This window comes from Balaenoptera musculus, chromosome 8 (assembly GCF_009873245.2).
Source record: "Balaenoptera musculus isolate JJ_BM4_2016_0621 chromosome 8, mBalMus1.pri.v3, whole genome shotgun sequence".
Classification (NCBI taxonomy): Eukaryota; Metazoa; Chordata; class Mammalia; order Artiodactyla; family Balaenopteridae; genus Balaenoptera; species Balaenoptera musculus.
Window position 1 is genome coordinate 14078983 of NC_045792.1, and position 27773 is coordinate 14106755.

General features: G+C 39.3%; 1 protein-coding gene across 1 annotated transcript; it reads right to left on the reverse strand.

Annotated features, from left to right (window-relative positions):
- Positions 1-252: 252 nt before the first annotated feature.
- ARCN1 (archain 1) lies at positions 253-27241 on the reverse strand. Its single transcript, XM_036860452.1, has 10 exons — positions 27071-27241; positions 16300-16563; positions 15623-15802; positions 15286-15491; positions 14277-14441; positions 9047-9212; positions 7172-7319; positions 6753-6861; positions 4108-4312; positions 253-2213 (listed from the first exon to the last, which is right to left on the reverse strand). The coding sequence occupies exons 1-10, from the start codon at positions 27071-27073 to the stop codon at positions 2124-2126; spliced, it is 1536 nt and encodes a 511-aa protein (XP_036716347.1). The 5' UTR covers positions 27074-27241; the 3' UTR covers positions 253-2123.
- Between the last annotated feature and the right edge of the window lie 532 nt (positions 27242-27773).

Genomic DNA, 27773 nt, shown 5'->3' on the forward strand with positions numbered 1-27773 from the left:
AAAAGCCCATAAGTGGCATCAAATTCAAAAGCTACACTGTCAGGAGTGCATGTGTATGTGTATATGCTCAAATGTAGAAAAATACACAAGAAGACACAATACCTGTAATAGGGAGAAAAGGCAATGAATACTCTCAGATAGAGATTATTTCCTCTTAAAGAAACATATCATTAATTTTTAATCTTAGATCCTGTTACAGCATTCTGAAGACACCAAAGAAGACACCAAAGTATGAGAGTCAACAGTCTAAAAAACATTCATTTTATAATACTTTTTATTTGATTAAAGAATTTGCCTTCTTTGTGTACACTGGAATGTTATATTCCCTATGTATTTTACAGGGTTACAAAACTTCTCTCATTTTAAATATTACCCCAAAAGTAATTTTAGAAAAAAAAGTTTTTGTGAAACTAAACTTCACTTTAAAAAAATCATATGGACAAGCAACTCTCAAACAAAACTGAATTAATAAGATTTCTTGTCTACTTAACTACATGACAGATTTTTTGTTCCAGTCCCCTTCTTCAAAAAAACCTTATGTGGAAACCAAGCTAGAGATAAGGATTCTTCCCTGATGCAGTTAAGGGAAAGGGAAAGGCCAGAAATTTCTTTGGCAAACAATTCCATCCATGGCCATTTGTGTGTGACTGCTCTGCTTCAATTACAGTACACTCTTTGCAGGGAAGGCCAGATGTTGTTCAGAGTGGGAGTCGTACTCTCCAACCAGCTGAAAGTGCAGGAGGTCATCTACTGTCATCTGTCTCTTCCCCCTGTCTGTGGCTGCAGCCTGGCAGCAACTCCACCAACTCCCAGTGCAATACTGGGTTAAAAGCCAACGCTGGGCTGGCTGATGTAGTCTTCTCCATTGAAGAAGTAATGGATGAGATGGGGCGGAGAAACAACCATTACATGACGACACTAAACAGAAAAGGCTTAGGGGAGAAAAAGGAAGGATTTCAGACACAGGAACAGAAAGGCTGCTGAAAAAATGCTGGGCAGGCTAGAATGGAGTATATCAATGCCTACACAGCAATATAATCAGCTGGATCTTGAAATGCTAAAAACTTGGTGGTGAAAATGGAGGCTCCTTGATAGTTCAGGACCAATGGGATTGGCACAAAGACTCACTGAACCTACAGCCTCCAAAATCATAACCTCACGTCTGATAGAAAGGAAAAAACTGATGACATAGAGAACATTCAGGAAGAGGGAGGTGGTGAATCTCAGGAATGTGAATGGATTACAAAGACCATTAGCTATCATGTTTTAGCTGAAGTACCCAAAATATGGAGAATGGAAGGCTGGGTAGCACCAGCAGCAGACATGATTACCTGTGGGTGTGAAATCCCTAACTGGACATGACCATTCTCCTCCCAGACACCTTGAAGTGGGGGCTATACCATTTGAAAGCTGCTTCTCAGCTGTCTTTAATATTGACACAAGTGGGATTCACACTAGTGTTCTAAACCAGAGCAACAAGCCTGCAAGGAAAACAGCCTGGCAAAGGAATGGAGGGATGAATAGATATAGGAAAAGGACATAAGGCATCCTTATCTTTTAACTTCTAGACCCCCTACCCCTCAAGCAGTTCACCTGCATAGTCCAGAAATCAAGAATGGATTAGATCAACCTGTTCCCGGAGTGCCAAATACAGTGCCTATATGCAGATGATCTCAGTGCTGGATTGGATATATAGAAAGAAAAAAACTGAAGGTAAAGGAAAGGAGTATGAAAGATTAAAACCTTCTGCAGAGAAAACTTTTTAAAAACAAAGTATGAAATATATTTAGGGATTAAAATAAAAAACAACTTAGGTGATGGGGGACAAAGTGTTTAACTGGGGGCATTCCCTGGAGAGCTTGCTTTCCTGCTGGCCAGTAAACTCTGCCAAAGAAATCAGCAGCCTTTCCCTTTATGTTTGTGTCATTTCTTTGCCAGAGAATGTCTCTGTGACACTGAAACACTGAGGGTGAGTTGAGGGTCCTTGCGCTCAGAGAATCGTGCACTGTATTTGAAAAAAAGGGTCTCCAATGGCTTGCAGGTTTGGACAAAACTCTTCAGCCACTGTTGGCTTCTTCTTTATTAATTTGAAAATTTTCCTTTTCGGTTCCCTCTTCTTGGTATTACAGAATTTCATACTTATCCACTAGGAAAGTGGTCTCTGTGGAAAACCTTACAGGGCTGTTTCCATCTACCTGGGTCACTTTGGTAACCTAGGAAAACAAACAAAGAGTAAGGTAAAGCAGAAGGACAGCAGGTCTTTAAGGTGCTGGCTAAATTCTCAGTACAGAACAGATCAAATCCCCTAAAGCAGTATTAAAAGTAACTCAGAAAAAAAAAAAAAAAAGTAACTCAGAAATACTAAAAAAGTTCAATTCACAACTGCAGCTCACAGTATCACTCTTCCCTACCAACATGATTAATCCGCTCTCTAGATAGAAAAGACAACTGTTGGGATGACATGTAGAGTGGTATTAATATTAAGTAAAAGGTCCAGAATGAGTGGCCACTGCCCAGGCTCTGCCCTATAAAACCTATGAAAGTCATAGACATTCTATCAGGATGATCAATTAACATTTTGATCCAAAATGCAACATTCTAACAATTCAACATTATTTGTTTAATTAGTTCTCAGTCTAAGTTGTTCTATCATATTCATTTTCTAGATATGGCTGGGTCCTTCTAATGAGATTTCTTTTTATTTATTTTTTATTTAAACGTACTTTTTTTTTTTAGTATTTATTTATTTGGTTGCGCTGGGTATTTAGTTGTGGCAGGCGGGCTCCTTAGTTGTGGCATGCGAACTCTTAGTTGTGGCATGCGTGTGGGATATAGTTCCCCGACCAGGGATCAAACCCGGGCCCCCTGCATTGGGAGTTCAGAGTCCTAACCATTGCACCACCAGGGAAGTCCTGAGATTTCTCTTTATTAATAATAACAGATGTCCAATTTAATGAACTACCTGTAACAATGGTGCACATAATGGCACCAACACAAAACTTAAACCATTGATTCATATTTTCTAGTGAGGTTCTGACAAAGCAATTATACTGTCCTGTTCTTCAAATGGTCAGTAACAGGAAAATGTCTTGGGTTCAACAATGTGCTCCCAATACTGACGGGGTTAAGCCAATAACTGAAATGGAGGGGGGGAGGGGGAGAGAGGGAGGGAGAGAGGGAGAGAGGGAGGGAGGGGGAACTGCTCTTTGGAATCATCCAGCAGATGCAACTATAACTTCCCAAGCACTTTCAGGAGAGACAGAGACCATCTGGGAAGATAACCAGAATAACAAGCAAATCAACAAGTCAGAGGGGAAGATAACAGTATAAACTCAGTGCTTATAATGCAATTTGAAAGCTGGAAGAACAACGAGTTAAAAATAATGATCTGAAGGACAGTTCACAGGGAAATCCGTGGCGGTCCAGTAGTTAGCACTCAGCGCTTTCACTGCCATGGGCCTGGGTTCAATCCCTGGTCGGGAAACCAGGATCCCACAAGACGCATGGCACGGAATGAATGAATGAATGCACGAATAAATAAATAAATAAATAAACAGTTCACAGATTTCCCCTGCTTTGCCTGCCTACCTTAAGGACAAGGTTTACAACAGAACTGGCTTATGATTATCCGTATTAATGAAGGGAAGCTGTGACATAAAAGAACACAAAAACTGTATCCATTTGTATTAGAATCACCTTTTTTGGCAGTAATTTTGTCTTCCAAATAAACTTTCTTTCATTCCTTGGGATCAAACCAAGGGACAATACAGAAGGCATTACTAAGTCATGTGTTGAGTGTTTTGGCAAATGGATTTTAAGATACATGAGATTATTAAAAAAAACAGGCAACTAAGAGATATGAGTCTTGCACAACCCGTAAGTACTTTTATATGTAGTCATTTTCAATTTCTTTACTTCGTTTGATCTAGAGAGGAAAACTGAGATAAAGCAGGTGAAGAACTGACCAAGATTATACAATGAGGCAGCAATGGAATCCACAGGGGACATCAGCTTTTCTGATTTCTGCTCTGACCATGAAGTCATGTTGCCTATCAGGTATCTGTCCTACCACTTTCCCCATATAAGTTCTCTATTAAACAAGGGTACCTGTATGTTACAGTAATTTTTTTTGGAGATGAAGGAGACTTGAACAGGGAAGAAATCATTGGGCTGCCCAGCAATGCTGAACTCAAGGCTGCCACTCTTATTTTTGGCATCAATCACTGGCAGGCACCACTCCAAGGTATTTCGTCGACTGTCATGTCGATATTCACCATCAATCTCACCAATCACCGGTGCGCCGACACCAGATCTGTCACAAGAAACATCCGTGTCAAGTTAGCTGTCCAGAGCTAGAAGAACTATGCCAAGGAAAACCAGCCCCAAATTTGATTATGCTCCTCAAATTCTGCCCACTTTTATATAGTCCTAGAAAAAATTAGACTCCCTGATAACTTCAAGGACCCTTACCTTGGCCAAGGGTCTCATTCATTCCTTTTGTAGGTACAGATATATGCAACCATAAGTAATGGGCAAACATAGTCCTGGGCTGCTCCAACTTATGGACTAGATCTGGAGCTGGCAGAGGACTGAGACTGACAAATGTGTAAAGTGGGATGTATTTCCCAAAATACTGCACTAATGGTTTGCTGCCTTGTCATGATGGAATTTTAACATAGTGTAGCTCTCTTCATAGATGCCAATGAGGGGAAAAACAGGTTGATAATAACCGTGGGGGAGAACTTAAACACCATTATGTGGTTATTTAGAATGGAGATGAATCTGGACCTTTGAGAGGAAGTTTTTAAAAGATTTTAGAAGGTTTTAAAACTTATTGTAATTGATGCCAGTGGGTTTATTTGATTTATAATCCAGTAACTGAACTTTACTTGATAAGTGAAAGCACAATTACCCCTGGGCAAAATGTGAACGTGATGGGAAAGAGAGATATTACATAGTTGTCCTTAGTCTGCAGGAGAACCAGGGCTAGTCAGGACGCACTGTGCATCCCCGCACACGGCTGACAGGCAGTGCCAGCTACTCCTACACACTCTAAATTTACCATCTTTTAATTCAGCAGTGACATCCAATGTTTGCATTAAAGGCAGGGTAAATAAGGGAGACAAAGAAAACTTTAAGGGTGATATAACACAATTAACTCTTCCCTATCAATTTTATGGTCTCAGTTGTATATATGTTTCTTCCCTTTGCCCTTGTTCCAATTCTGATTCTGAGATCCTCTAATTTGATCAGTTCTAGACAATAGGGTAAAATGCTGTCTAAGGGTCTCTTCTGGAGACTACTGCAAAGTTGAACTAAGACGCAGGAAACCACCATAACCACAATTACAGGGTAGATGGAGAGGCCTAAAACTTGTGGCATCCTAAAAATAGTCTAGTAAAATAAATCTTGACAAAGTAAAACCCACACCTGCCACCAACGCCCAAGTCTCACAATGGTTCAAGGCAGCCATCTATTGTTCTGAAATAATAACCAAGCTGTGAAGAATAAGATGATTAGCCCATTAAAGGGGATATTGGTAATAAAGCATATTTTAAAAAATGGAAATAAGAATGACTAAAACCAGACCTGGCCATGTAAAGGCCTGAATCAAACTACAAATAAAAATTAATTAAATTAATTTAATTTTAATTAAATTAAAATTAATTTGAACAAAACTACAGATTAAATTAGAACCATTTTCTCTGTAATAATAACTGAGAAATTTAATAGTATAGACACACTAAGAATTCACTTACTGGGTATTCATAATTAAGCCCTGTACTTAATCATGGGGGTGCTGAAAGGCAGAGGAGAGAAGCAGGGATTCAATGGTGAAGTAATAATAGTTCAGTCACTAGAAATGCTAGTGAGGAGATAAACTTAAAGTAGAGAGTATTTCCAGATGATCCTAGAAAGTAGGCCATTTAAGCACACATCAAAAACTTACCGGAACTAAACTTCGGGGGTGATGCATAGTTTTGTTATCTTAACTGTGATGATGGTGCATACATGCCAAAACTTATCAAACTTTATAATTTAAATACGTGTAGTTTATCACATGTCAACTATACCTCAATAAAGCTGTTAGAAAATTTACTGAAACTAATGCAGATATCTTGTTTCAGCAAGAATAGTACCCTTGAAAACATAATCTCATCTTTAGTTGAAAATTTAGAGAACAAAGTGAAAAAGAAAAATTCAGTCTGACAGACTCAATTCCTTTAAGAGTTGCAAAACAAAGCAGAGAAAGTCTGACTGAGAATTGGCTCCTCCTTCTGGAAACCTTCATTACTACATGAACAATCTGAAGACCAATATCTGAAAACACAGCTCTAGAACTATAACCAGCTTTGCTTGTTTGGCTTTAAAATCAGTAATATCCACTCCTTTAAAAGTGTACAGCTCCATGCATTGACAAATGTATCTTGTAAGCACCATTACAATCAAGTCATATAACATTTCCATCATCTCCAAAAGTTCCTTTGTGCTCCTCTGCAATCAAATGCTTCTTCTCTTTGCAATCAAATGCTTGATTTCTGTTCCAAGAGTAATACCTTTTCAGAATGTCTTATAAGTGGCATCATATAGTAAGTATGCAGCCTTTTGTACCTGGCTTCTTTCACAACTGGCCTTTATGAGAAACAAATATCTTAGAATGGATAGCCAGCTAAGTGCTGCCTCCAAAACGAGTTCCAAAACACTAGTTCTAAAAGCTCACTATAGAAAAAATGATTATGTGGGGTACTTACGGGAGTGGGATGGTGATAACCACATCATTCAGTTCTAAATTATCTTCTTGTAGCTCATACTCTATGTTGACATCACAACCATTTCCACTTTCTGAGGGCCAGCAATTAACTGAAGAGAAAAGCAAAGCAGGTATATTAGAACATTAGAAAAAGAATGGAGGAAAGTTAAGATGGCAAATCAAAACTGACAACTGCAGGCCTTAAACATCCTAGTGTAAACTACTAAAAATAATGGTTTCAAAATTAAAGGTATTTAAAATTTAAGCTACTTATTACCAAAATACACTAAATATAGCACTGAGCCCATTTTGAAAGGTCATTTTGTCAAAAAGAATTGTGGCAATGAAGAATGTACAAGCCAGGGCTATTTCTAGATCTCAGTGCAGTCTAGCTTAGTAGGATTGGGCAGAGGCACTTACTTGTCAGTGGAATAAAAGACTCCTCTGTGGTTTGTAGTCTCCACTTTAGCACCCCAACGTCACTACTGACTGGAAATGACTTCTCTGGGTTCTTCAAGCCAATTAGAGATTCTGCAGTGAAAAGTTTTTTATCCACATTTGGATGGGTCTGAAATGAGAAGGGAAAGAAAACTTCTGAGGTTCAGACATTATAAGACAGGAAATAAATTCCTTTTGGTCTTACGTGGCCCGTAATCTAAACATCTAAAACAGGGTGCCTAAAAAATTCCAATTATTTTTGATTTTGAAGAAAGATTTCCCTTCTTCAAAGACTTTTAAAGATTTAAGACATTTAAAAAATAGTAATAAAGTAATTTCAACTCTAAGCCATTTTGTTTGTAAGTAACAAGTTAGTAACTTTGTAACTGAAAAAGTTAAAAGACCACTAACCAAGTCCTTTACAAAAATACTTCATAGGGAGCAGCCTGATGGTGAGGCTAAGCTTGCCAAATAGAAGACTAGGGTCAGACGTTGATCAGCTGGCTGGGTCACATAACAGTCCTGGCCTTATACTAAGGAGACAGGAGAGGGGAAAAGCTCTGTGGAAAGTTTAGTTGCAATTTTGCCTAGAGAGCTAAAGTTGTGCAAACTCAGGCCAACTAAGATGGACTGATCTTTTTAAAAGAAGTCACCTTAGGAGAAAAAAGGAAAAAGAAGTAACTTTTGGAGAGCAGATTACATAGACTTTACGAGCCAGCAAAGCTACTGTCAAATAATATAAGTACTACTTCCAAAAGACAACTGTGCGCTGGTTATGAGTGGAATAAAAAGTAGACAAAACCACTTTCTTCGCTGAAAAGGCTTTGTTCTTGTGACAAGAGATATAAGATCAACCATCTAAATAAACTGTAACAAGAACAACTGTAATAATATAAAGAAGGTCTCTTACATAGCCAGGTAGGTGGAACATACATATTTATTTTTAAGAATTTTAGGTACTTTTCAAATATACCATTAGATATTGCCCTTCAGCTAACAAAACAAGCACTGGCAGTTTATATAGTAGCAGCATGAGTAAACTTAGTGTCATAACCTGTTTTAATAAAATACCTCCTGGGCTTCCCTGGTGGCGCAGTGGTTAAGAATCCGCCTGCCAATGCAGGGGACACGGGTTCGAGCCCTGGTCCAGGAAGATCCCACATGCTGCGGAGCAACTAAGCCCGTGTGCCACAACTACTGAGCCTACGCCCTAGAGCCCATGAGCCACCACTACTGAGCCCGCATGCCACAACTACTGAAGTTCAGGCACCTACAGCCCATGCTCTGCAACAAGAGAAGCCATCTCAATGAGAAGCCCACGCACCACAACAAAGAGTAGCCCCACTCACTGCAACTAGAGAAAGCCTGTGTAAAGCAACGAAGACTCAATGCAGCCAAAAATAAAATAAAATAAATAAATTTAAAAATAAAATAAAATACCACCCTATTAAGTTTTAAAACTTTGTTGTTTTTTAAATTATATTTCAAGCAATATCCTAAATGAATTTACTCTTTGCATAATAGTAACAAATATGCATCTCTTTGTACCTTTGTTAGTGAGTATGAAGGCATTTATTAGATTTCAAAATGACCTTTCACTCAATTCCAGTATTAAAAGGCCATACTAATACAGCTGCTGTCAATCATTCCCAACTGGCTTGGGAAGGCATTTATCAATTCAAGGCTTCCACTGTAGGTAATAAATTAACTTCTTTCCTATGCATCTAGAATGGCACTAGTTATATAAAGTTAAATAATCTTCTGTGTTCTATGGTTCACACAAGGAACTCCAGTTGAGAAAGACTGTGTTAGGTAGACAAAAGCCTTAATACTCCCTTATCAAAAGCCTCTACACACCTGTAGCTGCACCCCTTTCTTGTCTTCATTTTCCACATGAAGACGAATTCGGCCAAATTTATCATCTGAGATCCTAAGCATGATCATGCCATGCAACTCCATATTCTGTAATCCTCCATCTCGTCCACAGCTTAGTGTGATCTTTTCCTCAATCTTCATGTGCACACTGCAGAGAAAGAATGAGAAATCTGCTCAGACAGGTAAAAACCAGAACTCCCTTTCTCCAGGGTTTAATGGTGATTAGCCATCAGCAACTTATTTAAAGGTGTTGCAGCCATGTGTATCAAAATTTAAAGCATTATATAAACTATCACATTTAGAATGGATAAACAACAAGGTCCTACTGTATAGCACAAGAAACTATATCCAATCTCCTGGGATAAACCATAATGGAAAAGAATATTAAAAAATAATGTGGGGACTTCCCTGGTGGCACAGTGGTTAAGAATCCGTCTGCCAATGCAGGGGATACGGGTTCGAGCCGTGGTCCGGGAAGATCCCACATGCCGCGGAGCAACTAAGCCCGTGCGCCACAACTACTGAGCCTGCATGCCACAACTACTGAAGCCCACGTGCCTAGAGCTGGGCTCTGCAACAAGAGAAGCCACTGCAATGAGAAGCCCGCACACCGCACAACAAAGAGTAGCCCCCGCTCGCTGCAGCTAGAGAAAGCCTGCGCACAGCAATGAAGACCCAACGCAGCCAAAAATAAACAAATAAAATTTATTTTTTTTTATTTTTTTTTTTATTTTTTTGCTTTTTTTAATTTTCATTTTTATTATTTTATTTATTTATTTATGGCTGTGTTGGGTCTTTGTTTCTGTGCGAGGGCTTTCTCTAGTTGTGGCAAGCGGGGGCCACTCTTCATCGCGGTGCGCGGGCCTCTTATTATCGCGGCCTCTCTTGTTGCGGAGCACAGGCTCCAGACGCGCAGGCTCAGTAATTGTGGCTCACGGGCCCAGCTGCTGCGCGGCATGTGGGATCTTCCCAGACCAGGGCTCGAACCCGTGTCCCCTGCATTGGCAGGCAGATTCTCAACCACTGCGCCACCAGGGAAGCCCAACAAATAAAATTTAAAATAAATAAATAAAAATTAAAAAGAATGTGTATATATTATACATATGTATGCATAACTGAGTCACTTTGCTGTACAGCAGAAATTAGCGTAACATTATAAATCAATTATACTTCAATTAAAAAAAGAAAAAAACCTTTATCCCTAAAAAATAAAATAAAATAAAATAAAATAAAATAAAAGCATTACACCCTTTGGTTCAGCAAATCCTCATCCTACAGATAAATTCTCACCTGTGCAAAACAATGTAAGTTATTCACTGAAGAATTGTTTGTAATAGCAAAAGTTTAGAAACAAATGTCCGTCAATAGGGGGACTACTTAAATACATAAAAGTATATCCACAAAAATGAATACTGGGCAATTAGAAAAAAAATAAAGAGGAACAATTGAAAAAGCTTTTTATTTGAAAAAAATTTCAAAAATTAAAAAATTAAAATTATAACAGAAATACATGTATACCCTTTTTATGTATTGTTAACATTTTATCCCATTTGTTTTATCATTTGCACACTGTCTCTATATAAATATATTTTACTTTTTTCCCTGAACCATTTACAGGTAGAATATATACATCATGGCCCGTTACCCCTAAACATTTTCAGAGTGTATTTTGTAAGAACAGGATATTCTTTCACATAACCACAGTACTGTTATTAACTTCATAAATTTACATTGATACAATACTTTAATCTACCATTCATATGCCAATTTTGTCAGTTGACCTAATAATGCCCCTTATAGTAGTACAAGATCCAGTCCAGGGTAAGGTACTGCATTTGGATGTCATGTCTCTATAGCTTCAAATAAGGAAATTCTTGTCTTCAAAATAGTTAAGTGAAAACAGCAATTGGAAAATGTATCTAGTATGCCACCACTAATGTATAAAAAGGAGAAATACAGAAATTATACCATGTTTTTATTCATCTATACATAGACTATCCCTCTTGGAAGATTCACACAAAAACTAGTTAATACTGAGACTTCCCCGGCATCCAAGCGGTTAAGACTCCGTGCTTCCACCGCAGGGGTGCGAGTTCAATCCCTGGTCGGGGAACTAAGATCCTGCATGCCATGAGGCGTCACCAAAAAACTTTAAATTTTTTAAAATTAAAAAAAACCTAGTGAATGCTAGTTGCCTCCAAAAAGAGAAACCTGCATGGCTGGGCGGGAGGAAGAAGTTTTAGTTCAATACCCTTTGAACCTTTTGAATTTTGAACTACATGAATGTATAATCTAGTTTTCAAAATAAGTAAAATAAAAGGTGCTACTGCTATGGGCAATTACTAAGTACAATCTATCCATATTCCTTACTAAAACTATTTTTAGCTGGGTGAACTGCAGAGGCTTAAAAACACTATTCTGGCATCCTACTTTGTTCTGTTCTAACCTCTAAGACTTCCCAGAAACAAAGGCATGAGACTCAAGACCACAGAGGAATGTATCTTATGACAATGCAGGGTCTCATTTACCTTCACAAGCATTTGCTCCATGCTCAAGAAGTACTTCATCATTCAGAAAAAAGTCTCAAGTCCTCTCTAGTACATGATGGTCTCCAACATCTTATTAAAATAGTGTCAAGCCTCTGTCTCCCTCAAAGCAACTACTAGGAATAGCACAGGAGCTTTAGTGATTAAAGAGATTTACCCTGACGTAACCCTGTTCATTTCATACAGAAGAAGACATACAACATACTCCTCTTTTATGCACACCTGACGGAGGTATCCTCCCAGACTCATCTTTCACTTGACCTCAAAACCATCAGTAACAGTAGAAGGTCTGGGCTTCAAAACAAGAAATCTGAGTCATGAATATGTGAACTTGATAACTACCACTTAAAAATGTTACCAACCAGTACCACAAGTCCTGAGATAAGAGACAAATCAAAATATTCTATACTGGGTTCAAATACTTAAAGGCAAAAGATAATACATTATTTGCTACTAAAGATATTTATAAATTTTGTCCTCCTTAAAACTTAATTAGAAGGATTTCCCTGGTGGCGCAGTGGTTGAGAATCTGCCTGCCAATGAAGGGGACACGGGTTCAAGCCCTGGTCTGGGAAGATCCCACATGCCACGGAGCAACTAAGCCCGCAAGCCACAACTACTGAGCCTGCGCTCTAGAGCCTGTGAGCCACAACTACTGAGCCTGCATGCCACAACTACTGAAGCCCACGCACCTAGAGCCCATGCTCTGCAACAAGAGAAGCCACCGCAATGAGAAGCCCGCGCACCACAATGAAGAGTAGCCCCCACTCGCCGCAACTAGAGAAAGCCTGCGCAGAGCAACGAAGACACAACACAGCCAAAAATAAATAAATAAAAACAAATAAGGAGGGAAGGCCTTGAGACATCAACCACCACATACTCAACCGTCTCATAAGGCCCCTGGCCTAGGAGCCAGAATGAAAATATAAACTTATTACGTGTTTTCAGAAGACTCAGACTCCTAGCCTTCCCTAACCAACAATTCCAATCTATAGCTCCCTTTTTTTTTTTTTCTAACTTCTTCTGGTTTAGAGACCTTTTCAAAGATGAGAGAGAATGTCAGAGCCCTAGATGAGAGGTGGGTTCTCAGCCCAAGGAAGAGGTGTGTTCCCTTGGATCCTCCTCCTTGCCTCGAGGTTCCTACAGATAGTCCAGGGCAAGTCTGGATCTGAGACTGAGCTCTAATGGCTTAGTAAAACCATGGGCAGGAATGTCTTCTACCTCCCCACCTCTTGGCAGCTTATATGTACACTTCTCCAGTAAAGCCTCAGACTCCTTTCTTAATTATAGAGGAGAGGCATCATAATCTTATTAAACAGCCCAAGGAAGAGACTCTGAAGTTTAACCCTTCATATTCTAAAGAGAAGTTAGATGGATTTGCACAGGGTTGGAGAGATAGGGTGTCTTTAAAGATAAACTTGAATAGTCTCCCAGGAGGATAAAGAGACCTTGATTGAGGCATTTGTCTATCTCCCTGTTTACCATATGCACTACATCTAAATACTGGGTGAGAATTTACATTTACATAGTGCTTATTGATGAATGTGGTATCTTTTGGTTACAATGACCAATTTTCATTCTTAGGAAATTATTTCATTTCCTGAGAAAAGAAATAGCCTCTTCTTATACTTCTTTTTCTTCTTCTTTTTTTTTTTTTTTCTAGTAAATATTAGGAAGCATGAGGCATAGGAACTGGAGTCCAACCTGCTTAGATCCAAATCCAAGCTTGGCCACTTACTAGCTGTGTGACCTTGGGCAGTTATTTAATTCTCTGTGCCTCAATTATCTTACATGTAAAATGAGAATAATATCTGCCCCATAGGTCTCCCCTGGTGGCGCAGTGGTTAAGAATCTGCCTGCCAATGCAGGGGACACGGGTTCAAGCCCTAGTCCAGGAAGATCCCACATGCCACGGAGCAACTGAGCCCATGTGCCACAAATACTGAAGCCCGGGCGCCTAGAGCTCATGCTCCACAACAAGAGAAGCCACCGCAATGAGAAGCCCATGCACGCAAACGAAGAGTAGCCCCCACTCAACGCAACTAGAGGAAGTCCGCGCGCAGCAATGAAGACCCAATGCAACCAAAAATAAATTAATTAAAATTAAAATTAAAAAAAAATTAATTAGAAAAAGACATGCCAAAATATAGTACAGTGCTAATCATAGCTCTAGCCCTCTAATTCCACTCCATTTTAAGAGACAAAGTACACACTAGGCACAAAGAAAAGTTATTTTTGTTTAATTTAGCCACCACACAGTTGATAGAAAGGTAAGTTCTAAACTTAATAGAAAACAGATGGCTGAGAGCCCCCAATCATGTTTAAAGGGGGGAGGGGGGAAGACCTCATGTTAATACCTAGAATGTACTTTTTTAAAAAAAATTTTATTTAAGTATAGCTGATTTACAACGTTGTGCTTAATTGCTGTACAGTAAAGTGACTCAGTTATACATATATATATTCTTTTTCATATTCTTTTCCATTATGGTTTATCACAGGATATTCAATATAGTTCCCTGTGCTATACAGTAGGACCTTGTTTAGAATATACTCTTTAAGTGTTTTAAATCTGGAAAAATTAAGACACAAAAAGAATTTACAGTGCATTGAGATAATTTTTTTTTAACACTCTGTGGTCTGTTCTTACTGAAAGAGTTACTACTTACCTCTCCATATTAATGGGTGGAGCATGCACTTTGGTTGCTTCAGAGGTACGCTTGCCCGTACTGGAGGACATGATAGTTTCACCTTCAGATTTCAATTTGTCAACAAAGTTATCTACTTCCTTTCCTTTGGCTCCCAGTTTCAAAGCCTTGCTAGGGCCTGAAGGCCTAAGTGGAAGAACACACACATACACACAAAAATACACACATGATTAAACAAGTTAAAAACTAATTAATAATTCTCTATCATTGAAGCTTTCCTTGAAGCTGTTCTTTAAGAGGAATGTGAATACCTCAAGGAAAAAACACAAGCTTCCTAGTGTCTAGTGGACAACTAGACTATTCCCTGCCCGAACTGACAGCTGGGTCACAATTAACATGTAAGCTTCAGGAATTCCCTGGTGGTCCAGTGGTTAGGACTCTGTGCTTCCACTGCAGGGGCCACGGCTTCATCCCTGGTCGGGGACTAAGATCACGTATGCCACAGGGGTGCAGCCAGAAACAAAACAAAAAAACAAAACAAAACAAAAAAACCCATATAAGCTTCAAGTACCCAAAGACCAAAGGTATACTTTCATAAGCATGTGTGATCTGACGAAAACTTTGTACCTTCTATCCAGATAAATATACCTGTGTGCAAACGAACTTTTTCACATAATTTCAGGTAGTTCAGATTCTCCCTTAAATCCATTCATGAACACTAGATTAAAAATACATGTTCCTTAAACAGTTAAATATCCCCTCTTCTCCCAAAATAAGGCAACTCTCATAGGAAATTGAGATCATGTTATAATTTGTAAAAGAACTCTCTTTTACACAAAAGGAAAAACACCACATTCAGATTTCTCCTTTATCCCCATATTATGCAGCCAAATTTAATATTACATCTTACTTCATCAAGTCACTCGTTATTTCCAGTTTGCCTAAAAATCAGATATCACTCTGAGATACACACATACAGCCTTCATCTGTCATTATAGGATTGCATTCTGGGTGATACACTGGATTATACCTGGCTGGTGCAGGTGCCACTTTTGGTTTATCAGTTTCAATGATGGTCTCTGTGATCATAGCAGCTGTGCTACCTCCAGACACTGTGGAGCTTCCAAATCCCCCAAATCCTGGTGCTTTTTTGCCCTGTCTCTCTGCATCTCTTCGGGCCTGTTGTAATTCTTTTGCTTTACGCCGCATCTCAGCCTTGGCTTCACGTTCTTGAGTCTACAAGAAGATACATACTTGGATGTAGCTTTGAGTACAGACTAGACTAGCAAATAAAAAAGGGAAAATCAGATAATGAAGCCTAAAAGAAAGATATACAAACCAGCAGCCCCAGAGAAGACCCTATTTACCTCTCTGACTGCTCTGAACACCTTCTCCTCATGAGAATCCATTTCTGTGAAGGTTCTGATCTGTGCCAGGTTAACATTCTCCCGGTATCCCAGGGCAACAATTTCATCAAATGCAAAAATCAAATCAAAACAGTGCTCAGATATTTCATTCTCTTCTAAGGCTCGGCAATATTCAGGAATCTAATCATGGAGAGCAATGGAAAAGAAAGACTTAGAATTTATCAGCAGTTTTGTTTTCCAGTTCTTATCCTTTAAAATACACAAATTTCAATAAGCCTAAATCCCTTTATTAGCTCCTTCTGCTACTCTGTATTTTAAGCAAGTCTGTGGCGTAAAGTCTTTGTATGTGTGTGGCTACATCAACAAATCTTACCTGAAGAATATTATCTAAAAATATGGCCAAACAAGTGTCAGAACCACAAAGGCAGGTTAGAGTAACTGCTAGAGAAATGGGAAACAAAAGGGCAGTTCTCATATTCTCCTTAGTAATACTTACAGTCTAGGATACCCAGTAAGTGTCTGCTGAATGAATAGGAGCTGTAGTAGTAAGATGCTGGGATGAGGGCTGGGGGCATAGAACACGCAAACTGATAAGCATCAGCTGCTTTGGGGGAAAAACAGTTTTACACAAAAAATTTAAAAACAAAAACTGTAACCCGATATTACAGGATTCTTACCACTCTTGAGAAGAGCCTTAGGGTCTCCAGATCTTCTAAGATGTTGCTGTTTTTGGTAGTGATCAGTACCATGTACAGTTTCTCCATAGGCTGGTAAACATATCTGACACTCTCTGTTTCAACAAATGTGTGTTGTTTTCCAGTGTTCATGAGCTTTGGAAAAGCTGCTAACAAGCCCTCAATCCGAGTTCGGGTCATCTCTACAAACTGTCGAGAAACAATAGCCTTTCCTGCTTTTGTGCAGACTGCTGCTGCCAACAGCACCTGCCGGGAACATATAAATAAGTACTAATTAATTATTTCTTTACATGCGTTTTCTCAACATCCTCAGATCTTCTGTAGAATGGTACACTCAGTTATTTAGTGATGTGACTACTATTAGAATGCTGACTTTCAAACTCTACTTCATTGCTCTTTTAATTATAGTATGTCATTCATAAGACAAAGCTAAAGTAGAGGGAAATGAAGCTATTACTCCTGTTTTTCAATAACATACCTAGAGAAAAACTTAGTAAAGAAATAATTTTTTCTAGGTCTACACATACATTCTGAATGGATCCCGTGACTCAAAACTGGGTTGCTGGGCTTCCCTGGTGGTGCAGTGGTTGAGATTCTGCCTGCCAATGCAGGGGACACAGGTTCGAGCCCTGGTCTGGGAAGATCCCACATGCCACGGAGCAACTGGGCCCGTGAGCCACAATTGCTGAGCCTGCGTGTCTGGAGCTTGTGCTCCGCAACAAGAGAGGCCGCGATAATGAGAGGCCCGCGCACCGCGATGAAGAGTGGCCCACACTTGCCGCAACTAGAGAAAGCCCTCGCACGGAAACGAAGACCCAACACAGCCATTAAAAAAAAAAAAAAAAAAACTGGGTTGCTCTCTGCTTTGGCAGACCCATAAAGAAGAGCTTAAACTTTTTCTAGGGAGAATAGAGATCTCCACAGCCAAAAGGGAGGTCTGATCAGGCAGACTGAAGATTTATACAAGGCCCCTGACCTTTCCTTTCATTTTTACCTAGAATATGGAACCAATCTAGTGAGTCTAAATTTATCTTCTGCTCTTTGATTAACCTTCCCATCCCACACTATCTTACCTCCAGACATGCAAACAATCTGTAAAATGAAAAACTAAATGACTCAATGTTTCACACAGGTTTTGACACTGGGCAATGATCAAGACTAACAGTCTTTTTTTCAGAGTCTGGCATTTCATTAAACAAAATGAATAAAGCATCAAAGAAGATAAGACCAAATGCCATTAGCAGAGTAGTAAGAATATTAAGTACAGTGTTAATAGTCTCTTCAGTACAGGAACCCAAAAGTTCACAAGGACAAGTAACAAAATGACTATTTACACATTTTGGAAGGCTCAATCCTAGGATACAACCTCTGAAATATCAACATCCTACTGGTCAGGCTTCTCAGCTTTACAGAAACCTGTCCTCTACAGGTGAGCAGCTTGAAGAAAAAACAAGTTAGTCAATTTGAATAAATATTCTTATAGTTTCAAAACAGCAATACAGTTTTATAATAATTATAGGAGAACACAATGTCCTTATTCATCAAGGATAGGACATTAGGGTATTTGGGAGATAATTACCATCACGCTCATTTCCAAGCAGCTAGGTAAAAACAATTTATATTGAGAAAGTGTTTGATCTATATCCTGCACAAATAATTTCCCTCTACCAAACAGATTTGTATTTTTACTGATTGATTTGCTCCCAATGAACATCAGGCAAATTTTCTCATGTGAAATCTCAAGAATAATGCTATCAACTGCTCTATTTCCCAAATAACAACTGCAAGTTTAGAAAGAAGCTCATTTAAGGGAGTTATACAATTTTATGTTCCTGAGTCTATAGACTCTATATTGAAACTTACCTTAATTATTCCAGCATAAAGTTACGTTGTATAGAATTAAAAAGTTAAAAAAAAGAAAGTAGTTCTACAGCATAAATAAATACTCTTAGGAAGAATCTTGTTTTGTAAGTTATATCCTTTTAAAAAGACAAGAAAATACTTTAAACATACAGAGAGGTATAGAGTATAAAATTACAGTTGGTTACTTCAAGAGTGGCAAATAAGCTAGCTTAAAAGTCCCAAAACAGTCACTTTCTCCAAAATATTTATAATTTTTTAAATAAATAGTTTGTTTTTTTTAAATAAACAGTTTTGTACTTAAGAAATGTATCTTTCACCATCACCAGCTACTTGGGAGGTTTCTGCTACCACCCAGGCATGAGGCAAGAAGATATACTGAGGGGAGTAAAGAATCCCAGAAAAAGAATAAAAATGCAACAAGGTTATGACCCATTCTTTTCAAAGGAAATCTCCCACCTCATGTCTTTAACTTTACTATTTTGTTGTTGTTGGCCACAGAATTTTATTTAATTCAGCTTTACTGAGGTAAAATTAACATATAAAAATGTGAGATATTTTAAGTATACATCATGGTGATTCCATGTCTTTTTTTTTTTCTTTTTTAAGTTTTTGGCCACACCCCACGGCATATGGGATCTTAGTTCCCCAACCAGGGATTGAACCCACGCCTTCTGCATTGGAAGGCAGAGTCTTAACCACTGGACCGCTGGGGAAGTCCCGGTGAGTCCATGTCTTTAATTTCATTTTTTTCTTCTAGTTTTATTGAAATGTAATTGACATACAGCACTGTAAAAGTTTAACATGTACAGCATAATGATTTGACTTACATACATCATGAAATGATGACCACATAAGTTTGGTGAAAATCAACTGTCATAATGTTATACAAATGGGTTAAAATTTCCAAAAGTATCAATATATGAATTCAAAAAGTGTCAAATATCAAAAAACTCAACGTATAAAAGTTCTAAAAAACTGGTAATTCAAAAAGAAGACCTAGTGATGATGATGATGCTTGTGAAGAATTTGGATAAACTGTTTCATGAACGTAAGAACAGAAAAAAGGAATTATTTCTCAATTAAAAATCGTATTTATGTAACTTTAAACAGTATGTATAAGTAAATTATTAAATACTTTAAGAACATATTTTTAACTATTTGTGCTATAGTCCTAAAAGTTTTATATTCTGAAAAGCTTTTCTTCTTAATATTCTCATCAGGTGAATGAGGTATTCCCTTATATTTAGGATCACCTCACATTGGTTTCTCCTTCTCCCAAAGACTATGTGAATTAAAAATAGTGTTCTAAATTTGCGAAGAACCAAGTTAATATACCAGGAAAATTAAATGACTGGAAGTGAGATGATTTGGATCCTAGTTTTTGTTCTTCTATTTACTATCTGTCTGACTTAAGTTACGTTTCAATCTCTCTTAGCTTCAGTTTCCTCAGAAAATGGAGCATCATCTGACTACCTCACAAGCTATTATGAGGACCAAATGAGTGTAATAAAACTGTAAGCCAAAGCTATACAACTTATGCCACAAAATATGTAAACGTAAAACACACACACAATGTAAAACAGCACCATTATTAATAATAAACTTGCCAAGAAATGCATGTCATTAAAAAATTTGTCACTTCAAGGCAATGGACTTTTACCTTTATGGGTTTGGCAATATTTTAATACTCAAATAATGCAAATAGACTCCCCACAAAATTTTACATATAATGTCAGAGAATTCATAGATCCTCTAGAGTAGTAATTCTCAAATGACCCATAGAGAATCACTTTATGCAGTGAGAAATATTACTAATAAATAGGAACACATCATAAATTTAATACTTATAGAAGCGCTCCTCACCAAAAAAAAAAAAAAAAAAAAGGGCCGAGAACCACAGTCCTAAGAAGTATGGTACCCCACCTTAGAATTTTATGAGGTTTTGAAGGAGCAGAATAAGCCACAGTAAAGATACTAAGCACAGCACAATTTAAACACTTGAAGTCAAAAGTCTACTCAGAGAAAGGACTGCTCAGACCAAACCTTCAGACCTATATAAATATGCTGATTTAATACAAAGCCCATGTCTAACATACCTAATAATAATAAGCCTGTTAGAAACAGTAAGAAGCCTGTTTGTATGTTTCAGGGTAGTTCTTAGGCAGCTGGAATTTAAAACACCTCCATACCATACGGATAGAGTTTAGGTAAAAATTAACATCAAGGCAACATGAAAGGGAAATTAAAGGCAACCTGTAACCAGAAAGGTGTACGCTATGTAGAGGGGCAATTCACCCACTTTGCTTTATTGATTGGGCATGGTCAAAGGCTAATTATAGGCAGTGGCAATCTCCATTTTAGCAGTATTATTATAAGAATTAACTAAATAATTATTTATTGGACACCTACTATACACACTAGATGCTCTCTGGGAATACTATGAGGAAATCAGTAAGACTGGCATTCTTCTCTTAAGAAATCTGGTAAGATCTCAAAAGTTCACACCCCCAAAAAATAACTTTTTTTGTAACTATGTATAGTGATGAATGTTACCTAGACTTATTTTGGTGATCATTTCACAATACATACAAATATCAAATTATTATGTTGTACACGTGAAAGTAATATGCTATATGTCGATTATAACTCAAAAAAAAAAAAGGCAGCAGCAGGCTGATAGGGATAAGACACAAACATAAATAACTAATACTAGGCAGAGTGTGTTAAGTAATGCACTATAGGAATTCAGAGGAAGAAATTACTTCTAGCTCACAAGATCACTGATGACTTGATGGAAGAAACAGCATTTAAATTATGCTTTGATAAATCAGGGAATTTGAGTATGTAAAGATGAAGAAACAGTAGGATAAAATAGTAGGTCCCAAGCAGGAGAACTCTGGGACTCTCTTGAGACATTGCACTATCCAGATATAAGCAGAATAAGGCTCCCAAACTAGGACCAAAGTGCCCAACACTAAGCATGGCTCTAAACCTCAAAACACCCAAGACACCACAATCACAGGATCCACAAAGCTGACACAGGTTTCTATTCACTGTTACCCATGTTAATAACACAGTTATTAACATGGCTGGAAGGTATGGTTAGCTCGAAACAAGATAAATTTAACCTATCCTAAATTAACATTCATCTTAAATGCCTTTAAATAATTAAGCTTCCCTTCACATAAATGTTTACCAATTATTAAAAAATAGTTTATACTAAAAGGTAGGTTAATTTTTCCTACTGTAATTTGATCTGATTTTCTTTGGGGAAGAGAGAATAAGTTTGATTCTCTATACAGTTATTTTACTTGTTTTTTACATTTTTGGAAAAGAGCATTTAGACCTCAACCAAACTTTCAAGAGCCCTTGATCGATTTATAGATACAAAAACTGAGGGTCCAGAAGTTACGTAGATGATCTCTTCAGGACTGTTTAAAAAAACAAAATAAAATTTCCCATTAGGTTACACTTTGTCAGACAACTTTTCTCTTAATAATACTTAAAATGCTTTGAATATATTGTCATTTGTTCTTAGATTAAATAACAACACTCTCTTACCCGGCTTTAACTACATGGATCAAAAAGTTCCTTGAGTAAAGAAACCTGGAGAATTAGGTTTCTGTTCTGCCTCTGCCACTAATTACGTTACCTTGGATGTCACTTAATTGTTTCTTGAAATATCCCTAAAATAGAGGTTAGGGACTTCCCTGGTGGCACAGCGGTTAAGAATCTGCCTGCCAATGCAGGGGACACGGGTTCGATCCCTGGTCCGGGAAGATCCCACATGCCGCGGAGCAACTAAGCCTGTGCGCCACAACTACTGAGCCTGTGCTCTAGAGCCCGCGAGCCACAACTACTGAGCCTGCGTGCCCTAGAGCCTGCGCCCCGGAACAAAAGAAGCCACCGCAATGAGAAGCCCGCGCACTGCGATGAAGAGTAGCCCCTCCTTGCCACAACTAGAGAAAGCCCGCGCTGCAACGAAGACAAAAGGCAGCCAAAAATAGGGCTTCCCTGGTGACGCAGTGGTTGAGAATCTGTCTGCCAATGCAGGAGACACGGGTTCGAGCCCTGGTCTGGGAAGATCCCACATGCCACGGAGCAACTAGGCCCGTGAGCCACAACTACTGAGCCTGCGCATCTGGAGCCTGTGCTCCGCAATAAGAGAGGCCACGACAGTGAAAGGCCTGCGCACCGCGATGAAGAGTGGCCCCCACTTGCCACAACTAGAGAAAGCCCTCGCACAGAAATGAAGACCCAACACAGCCATAAATAAATAAATTTAAAAATAAAAAATAAAAAAAAATTTAAAAAAAAGCCAAAAATAAATTAATTTTAAAAATAAATAAATAAAATAAAATAAAAGAGGTTAGTTTATGTGAAAATAGAGGTTAGTTTATGTGAAAGTGCCTTTGCATCTTTAAGATTCTATAAGTGTAAGCATCTGAAAACTTTACAGCAACAGAAAATGTGCAATACCTCCATTTCACACCCACTGCTCCAGTGGTTAACTATCAATACTTTGGTTTTTTTGGGTTTTTTATTGGTGCACAGGCTTCTCTCTAGTTGTGGCGTGTGGGTTTTCTCTCTCTAGTTGTGGCACGGGCTCCAGTGCGCCTGGGTTCTGTACTTGTGGCCCGTGGGTTCCACGGCTCATGGGCTCTGTAATTTGTGGCATGCAGACTCTCTACTTGAGGCGCATGAGGTCAGTAGTTGTGGCACATGGGCTTAGTTGCCCTGTGGCATGTGGGATCTTAGCTCCCTGACTAGGGATCGAACCCACATCCCCTGCATTGGAAGGCGGATTCTTACCACTGGACCACCAGGGAAGTCCCACTATCAATACTTTGGAACCATACATTAATATTAAGCTGCCAGAAGGCAAACTGCCTAACCAAAACAAATCATGTGTGTGTATAGTATACGTGTGTCAGATAGCTGCCATATCATCCCTTCACCCCCACTAGTGATAGAGGTCCAAGCATAACAGGTAGTAATTCAGCATAAATACGCATAATTCCCTAAAGAAAAAAGTCAAGGACTTCCTTGAACCTCTAAATGCTTCAGTATTCCTCACTTCCAGAATTAGCCAGTCACTTTGTTCCTCGTAATTCACTGTAATGACGATATATATAATAATTCATGATCATATTAAGGCCAGCTTCTACAACTGTCATAGAGGACCATTTCGTCTTTCTTGTATGCATGAAGTGATTACAGATAAAATCAAATCGGGGGAAGATTACAATAAAATACAGAGCACATACAAAACCAAAACCTGAAGTTACTCAGTGAGAGTTTTAAGCTCATCACAAGTTTCTGTTCTAAAACAAAAACCTGTAGAGTATAAAAATAAAAGGACATTGTTCTCAGTTTCTGCAGTGTACCTTCTATTTGGAGAATAAATAAGATGGTAAGTCAAAAGAAACCCAAGAAAATCATTTTCATTCTTTGCTCTCCTCTCAAACAACAATAAAAAAAAAATACATAAAGAATACAATAGCTGTGCAGCTGCTGTATTGTATATGAAAAAGAAAAAGAAAAAAGAAAAACCAAAACAATAATAACTCCCTAACTGGGAACTGTTATTACTGTGTAGGATTTCAGTCTCCCCCTGCCCCCATCATGTGTAGCCCAGCCATACAAACCCAAATCTAGCTTCCTAATAACTAATGACTCTTGGGAACTGAACATATTGTGATCATTTATACTTAATGTGATCACTACTGTAAATTTACTCATTGCCTATACTTAGTAAATAAGAAGAGAACAGGGGGCTTCCGTGGTGGCGCAGTGGTTAAGAATCCGCCTGTCAATGCAGCGGACACGGGTTCAAGCCCTGGTCTGGGAAGATCCCACATGCTGTGGAGCAGCTGGGCCCGTGAGCCACAATTACTGAGCCTGCGCGTCTGGAGCCTGTGCTCCGCAACAAGAGAGGCCGCGATAGTGAGAGGCCCGCGCACCGCGATGAAGAGTGGCCCCCGCTTGCCACAACTAGAGAAAGCCCTCGCACAGAAACGAAGACACAACACAGCCATAAATAAATAAATAAATAAATAAATAAATAAATAAGAAGAGAACAGCACTCTGTAGATATAAGTAAAGATTTTACAGATTAGGGCTACCATGAGACTTAATATCAAGTTCATTCAAACATAAGTTTACTAAGAAAAAGAACTGACTATAATGATATCTGACAAGTGTTAAGAAAATAAGAACATGTTCTCATTAATTTGCAGAAAGCTAGAAAAAAAGATCAATCAAAAGATGCTTTTTTGGGCTTCCCTGGTGGCGCAGTGGTTGAGAGTCCGCCTGCCAATGCAGGGGACGCGGGTTCGAGCCCTGGTCTGGGAAGATCCCACATGCCGCAGAGCGGCTGGGCCCGTGAGCCACAATTACTGAGCCTGCGCGTCTGGAGCCTGTGCTCCGCAACAAGAGAGGCCGCGACAGTGAGAGGCCCGCGCACCGCGATGAAGAGTGGACCCCGCTTGCCACAACTAGAGAAAGCCCTCGCACAGAAATGAAGACCCAACACAGCCATAAATAAATAAATAAATAAATAAAAATTAAAAAAAAAAATCTATTAGAACCTCATCTATAAAAAAAAAAAAAAAAAAGATGCTTTTTTCTGTACTTCATTTTATAACAAAGTCACCATAGGCCATTTGTTTTTCCATTTGTTCATTTATTTCTCTAGGAGGACTTTGTAGTGTAGGACATTTTGCGCCAACTCCAGTAACTAAAGCTAAAGGAAATTTATTTTTCAAAAATCAACATTTACATACTGATATCTACAACTTACCCTAAAGCACATTTGAAAAAAAAGATGGCTACAGGGATGAATGGATCATTACATGCGTGATAAAGCAAGAATAGTGAAATGTCAATTACAGAATCTAGCTGTTGGTTACACGGAGTGTTCACTGTAAAGCTCTTTCAACTTTCCTACATGTTCGAAAATTTTATAATAAAATGTTGAGGAAAAATCAACTTTCAGAAGTTTGGATACAACTTTTAGATCCAAGAAATCTTACAAAATGTTACCCTATTTGGACCTTTCTTTGTCCAGGGATCTCTTTGTAAAGGAACAGAACCTGAAAACATTACACAGAAAAATACTTAATAATGTCTTACAGAATGTACTGAGATAAGTTGTTCTCCAGAGTACACAAATCTGTAGGTATCTGGATCATGCCAAGTCCCAAGTAATTCAGAAACATATGCATATTTAAACATGACACAACTGTATGTATATGCACACATGTCCAAATAATATGCAAAATTTATATTTTTATATTTATCACTCAACACCTAGGGATCTACCATCCCTCTGGTTATCTATGAATTAAAAATCGTACTAGGAAAAAAAATAGTATGAGGTTCCAAGAACTTTTCAACAAACAAGGTTTTTGTAAATATTAACCTACATTTCATTTATATAATACAAGACTTTAATTTTGCTTTTAATATTGCACTATACTCTGAAATGCACTACAGGTACATCCAGGATGTATAAAGGAAGTAGTTTAAAAATCACTACCCAAATACTAAGCCTCCTAGTGGAAACATAGAAAGGAGTTTTGGGAAATTTTATGTCCAACATAAAAGTTTTATGAGGTAAACCTACTTGATGCAATTTATATGCCTGAAGCTGAAGAAAACCTTTCAGTGGTTTAAAGTCCAAGCATGAATGCCCCCCCCCCCACCATCCAAGTTCTCATCTAAAAAGGTCGTGAACAGAACTTAATGATTGGCACCAAATTATACTGTCATCTCTGAAGTGTGTAGGAAGATGCTTGAAATCAAATTAATAATCTATTGACAAAAAGAGAATTTAAAAAAAAGAACGTCCTTCAAAAGACTGAAGGGCATAAAGTGCACTTAAAAAAATTACTAGCTTGTCTGGAACCACAAAATTTCTCCTACTTCATAAATATCCACAAATCGTCGTGAGAAAGCAAGATGTAGTGGAGTGAGCACTGTTTTGTACCATCTCGCACCCACGTTAATTTTAACAATAGATGAGAACACAAAGATAATGCAACTGAAGGCAAGTAACAGGTCCCAGAGTATAAACCCCTCCTCCCTCCTGTGAGATATCTGATTACGATATGCCACATCCACATTTCACTTCACCTGAACGACAAGCTCCCTGAAGACAGAAAGCCTGTGATATCGATAACTCGGTTCACATTTTCCCAATGCTCTTATACACAGCGTATACTCAATCACACTGACAAATGGACCCACCTAATATCTACAGAAGTAGGTGGCAGGTTTCTGGGACACTTGGGTCCGACAAATTAGTGACAAATTAATGTCAGAAGTTACTCCTTCCTGTTCTATGCCTCCTTTCGAACCTTCCTCTATTTGTCCTTTTCAAACAAACTAAAGAAAAAGTCCTGAACACTAATGGGTTTAGATTTCAAACTTCAACGGCCTACGGAACACCGGGGATGAGAGGTGAGCTGATTACAGAAGGAACAGAACCCTCGAGAGGCCCAGCTTGCTGCGCCTAGGTGCCCACGGAACCTGCTGGACACTAGCGCCCAGGTCCGCAGCGTGGGGTCCAAGGGACATCACTAAGAGGTTCTTGCAGAGCAACAACCCTGGGCCCGTTTTAGGGCCCGGGTCCCGGCAGAGGAGGGTGCCCAGCTGGTTGCGGGGGAGGGGTGTGGGCGCGACCACAGAGGGACTGGAGTCAGGTCCCTCGGATCTCCCGAGAGGTCGGGCACAGGGTGCGGAAGGCCACCCTGCTCCCAGAGCCCCGGGGAAGCGCCCAGCTCCAGGCCCTCGGGGCGGGGCTCCTCTGGCCCCAGCACAGGCCGGCAGCAGGGAGAGCGGTCGAGCAAGGCCGGGAACCGGGAGTTGGGCCCGGCCCGGGTCTTACCATGGCGACGGCGGTGGTGGGGCGCACCCGCGCTCCGGCGCCACTGCAGCTAGGGCTGGGGTCGGGGGAAGGGGAGCACCGGCCGCTCCGGACCTGCTGCCCCCCTGACAGGAGAGCCAGCCGCTTCGCCTCTTGCCAAGATGGCGGCCTCGAGCCACGTCTCCAACCGGAAACGGCACGGGTCAAAGGGCGGGGGGCGGGGCGCCGTGGGGTGGGAGGACTGTGCACGCAGGCTGAGACGCGGGTTGTGTCTGGGAGGCCCCGGGACTCGACCACCAGCGTGGAACCGCTGGCTTCTGTGCTTTCCCTGTTCGTCAGAGCCTTCGTTTAATTTGCGATGTCTCTTGCAGTTTATAAAGCTCTCACAGCCACTATATCATTTGATATACAAAATAACTGTTGTTCATAAGGGACTAGTAGCCAGAATATATAAAGAACTCTTAAAATTTAACAATGGAAAGACAAAAAATCCAATTTTAAAATGGCCAAAATAGCCATTTCTCTAAAGAAGATATACAAATGACTAATAAGCACATAAAAAGATGCTCAACATCTTTAATCCTTAGGGAACTGCAAATCAAAACCCTGCTTCATACCCAATAATAAGTGTTGGTGAGAATGTGGAGAAATTAGAACCCTCATACACTGTTGGTGGGAGCGTGAACTAGTGCAGCTGCTTTGGGAAGCAGTTTGGCAGTTCCTC

Coding starts and splice junctions, on each gene's coding strand:
- ARCN1 (XM_036860452.1), bottom strand. Junction 9,213..14,276: donor CCACCCATTAATATGGAGAG/GTAAGTAGTAAC, acceptor CTTTCTCTGCAG/TGTGCACATGAAGATTGAGG. Junction 6,862..7,171: donor GTCTTTTATTCCACTGACAA/GTAAGTGCCTCT, acceptor TTTTCTCTTCAG/TTAATTGCTGGCCCTCAGAA.